Consider the following 3,858-nt stretch of genomic DNA (forward strand, 5'->3'; position numbering starts at 1 on the left):
GGGACCGGGCAGCCTCTGGCCGCTTCCCGCCGGCCGCGGGCCCGGGCCCCGCGCACAAAAACGCCCGCCGCCGAGTAGCAACCGCCGCCTGCCTCACCAGCCTGTCTGGGCCGCAGTATCCCACAAGGCCCCGCGGCCGTGCTCTGCGCAGGCGCGAGACACAGCCCCGCTGGCCCTGCGCAGGCTCACACCCTGCGCGAATTCTACGTTAGCACGTAGCGCTCGCCGGGGCGCATGCGCAGTGCCTACGCCTGCCCCGGGGGACTCGCGGCGGAGCTGTTGCGCCTGCGCAGTCAGGTGGCTTGCGTGGGGCGGTGGGCCTCTGCGCGTGCGTAGTACCGGTGCCCTCTGCGAGGGACAAGGCAGGCGGGCGGTTTCGTGGAAGCGGCGTACGCGCCTGCGCGGGCCCGGCCCTGAGGGCGCGGGCGGCAACGCACTGCCCTGAGCCCCCCGCGCTGCGCAGCCCCGGCCCCTGACGCGCCTCAGCGGGCTGGATGGGTGCTAGGGGGGTTTCCTTGTCCAGCTGGCGCAGAAAGTAAACCTCACTCGTGGGCCGGCCTTGTTTCCACTGCAGGCCCTAAAAGACAACAAGTGGCCACAGGCCTTTCGTCTCCCGTGGAAGTAGGGTTCGGCCCCTGGCCCAGGGCCAGAGATTTGTTAGAGTGTTGCTTAAATAACTACAAGTAAAACCTTTATTAACAAGGATCTGAAGCTCCTTGCAGATGTCTGGTGCTCTCCCTAAGTGTGTAGTTCTGTCAGGCCTCTGAAAAGTCAGAAATTATGTTAAATAACTGAAAATAACTTAAATAGCTAAAAATAAAAACCTTTGTTAACAAGGACTTAAGGCTCTGGAGCCCTTCCCAAGCGTGTAGTTCAGAGCCAGGCCTCTGAAAAGTCAGAAATTATGTTTCAAGTACCAGCAAGGGGCAGGGATTTATTTCTTACAGTGATAATAGCTTTCATTTGGACCAACTGTGTGGTTGGGATGAAGTTAGACAAGCTTTCAAATGCAAGACTTGCCTCATAATTTCTGGACCATCGCAGCTATAACATCACTCTTGCACTGCCACTAAAGTACAAGTCAGTACAGTTTTCATTCTTTCCCCTGGAGTTAGGGGTTATCTGTACACATTTTACCTTATTTAGGTGACTGATAGAGGAATTAGTTGGAGCAGCTTGTCCAGGCGTCAACTGTGGGGTGAGACAGTGGGGTTGGGTGTGTGCTCGAGAGAAGTGTGTCAGGAGTGATCCAGGATGTCTCCATTTGCTGTGGGTTGTGTTAGCAGCAGTGTTCACAGGCCTTAAACCCCAGAGGGTTGTTGACAGTGAGGTGGATCTGAGAATGGCATACATATTTAAGTGAAAGCATATGTTAGCTGGGAAGCTGCCTATACATGTGAAGGCGGTGTAAAGCTGAGCAGGAATCATACCCTTTCTCCGGAGTGGGGTCAGGGAGTTTGTTTTGTGAGCTATTGGAAATAACTTTATTCTGTAGGTTAAATACAAAGTTTTGCATTAGCAAAGAAAAGGCATTGGGCTGTTCTTAAAAGTAGTCACGTCACATATCTTATTTTCTGAGTGATTTGAATTATCAGAAGAGAAGCATGTAATAGGCATTTGGCAGCAGTGGTCAGAAAGCAGAGGTTGCTCTGCAGGGTATGTTAAATCTACCTGGTCTTCAGAAGTGTGTGTGTGATTGAACTTGGTGTTCTGGAAGGGTATGAATCATCACCTGGCAATCTTAATTCTGTATTATCCTTTTTTGTCAGTGAACCTCTTTTGTTAAAAAAGCTAAGAGAACTTTCTTTAGGAGTTAGTGGCCATTTGAACAACTGTAGTTATTGTGGGTTTGCAGTTGATATGCTGTTGCAGCTAGCAAAAGATAAAGGCTGGTAGGTGATTTCTAAGGGGCCTTCTGGTTTCCTGTGACCTTTATTACAGTGAAATAGTGATAATGGCTGTGTTTTGAAACACTGGGAAAGTAGAGTTGCTGACAGAGCACAGAGGAAATTCCTGGACTTGTTCTATATCCAAATCTTGGCATTATGTCCCCTTGTCAGTTATACTAACACAGTGTGTGAGAAGCCTGGTGCATTTCCAGTTTATCCTGCCTATCTGATAAGCCATTGATTGGCATTTTAGGAGCTGTTAGCTTCTTGATATCTGGCGCAAGTGTAATTTATTTTGTTTTAAGAAATACCATTTGGATCACCTGCTATAATGGGATTACAATTCCCCAAATGTATAAAGTGGATTACAGCAACATGACTGTAGTTTGTTCCCCAATGCCTTTGTGAATTTACAGTCCGTAGTTGTAGAAATTCATTGACAAAAGTGCATCTTCTTTGAGTACCTCAGATCACAATAAGGTTTCTGCACATACGCATGGTAGCCTGTAGTGCATAAATGCTTAATAAGACCTAATCTAAAGTGCATAATTATTTAATAATTGTTTTCAATATTGTCCAAAGGGACAATGGAGTGCCATGCATTAACTAAATTAAACTAAAATTAATTGGAACTGTCATAGCCATAGTTTGAACTCCATTCATGAACAAAAGAAGTTGATAAAATCTGTTATGTTTACAATGAGAGTTTGGGAGTTTTTGGAACCCCTTGCTTAAATAATCCCAAATTTAGATCAATGAACTGTTCTCCACATCAACAGGAGACACAGGACATTGAACGTAATTAAGCATTAACCAAGTAAGCATTCAAATTTTAGAGCATCTTGAACTAGAAAGGCAAGGTTCTTTGAGTAGATGTGAAATCTTTTATTAGACCAACTGAGGAGCTGGAAAAAATTCTTGGCAAGCTTTTGGGCACAGTCACCCTTCTTCAGGCATGGGGAGTCTCTGCTTATGCTTTGGGCTCCAGTGCTAAGGTAACTGGAATGCCGTGCAATGCAACTTTACTGCTGCTGCAATATCTGTGCAAGTTTCACAGCAATGTATTACCATTATTTGACCAGGTCAACTGCTACATAATTATTTTAATAATATAGATATTGCGGGTGGTGGGATATTTTTAGAAATGTACTGTTATTGTGGTTACAATTCAAGGTGATCTGGGAAAAAATCTATTATCTAGTAGTCCATAATACCACTTAGCTTCTTGCACAGAGAGAGAACTTTTGATACTCAGCTAAGTGAGACTCATTCAGGAGGGAATCCTGCCAAGAGAATTACAATATTGCAAGAAATGTCTTAAAATCTCTGTCTCTGCTATCTCAGAGTAGGGCAGAAGTATGGAGTCTAGCCCATTTTAAATTGTTTAGGTGCTAATTTAAGCAGCTACACCTGGATCTAATTCTTGTCAGTTTGCATTATCCCATTTAAATCAGGGGGACATCCCTAAATTACATACTGGGTGTCTGCTTTCAGGCTGAGGTCTTATGCTGTAGGCAAAGCAATCTCTCTGTCTCCGGGTACTGTGATAAGGAGTGCTCCTTGCTGGGGAGAACAAGCCTTTAGGCACAGTACTCCTCTGCTGTTGTGGAATAGCTTTTAAGCCATTGTAGCTGAATCTGGTTCCAGAAGGTCCACCTGAGCAGCAACACCACAGCCCCTGCTCAGGTAAACTTCCAGTTGAAGACAGACTGCATTGGTATGGAGCATGGGGGGCTTTTGCCTTCCTCTGTAGTAGAGCACATGGCCCCCTATCTGGGATATTTCAAGCATATATTAATGCATTGGCAATGTGTAGGGGGTGCATATGCACCCCCTAAGATCGGCCATGTACCCCCTGGAAATGCCAGCTGTGAACTGGAAGTGCACTTCTGGTTTTGATGCTGGCTCGTTGATTGGCTGCCAGGGTACCCCCCCCCCCCCAGTTGCCAATCGGCTGCTGCTGGGAGAC

General features: G+C 46.4%; 1 protein-coding gene across 1 annotated transcript in view; it reads left to right on the forward strand.

Moving 5' to 3' along the window:
• Positions 1–260: 260 nt before the first annotated feature.
• The window catches only part of LRRC40 (leucine rich repeat containing 40), a gene marked incomplete at its 5' end in the record, with an annotated part of 15,973 nt that continues 12,375 nt past the window's right edge, over positions 261–3,858 (forward strand). The window contains one exon of the mRNA XM_025192834.1: positions 261–297. Coding sequence (XP_025048619.1) covers positions 261–297 — 37 coding nt within the window. The remainder of the gene's footprint in view (positions 298–3,858) is intronic.

This window comes from Alligator sinensis, unplaced genomic scaffold, assembly GCF_000455745.1.
Source record: "Alligator sinensis unplaced genomic scaffold, ASM45574v1 scaffold1052_1, whole genome shotgun sequence".
Classification (NCBI taxonomy): Eukaryota; Metazoa; Chordata; order Crocodylia; family Alligatoridae; genus Alligator; species Alligator sinensis.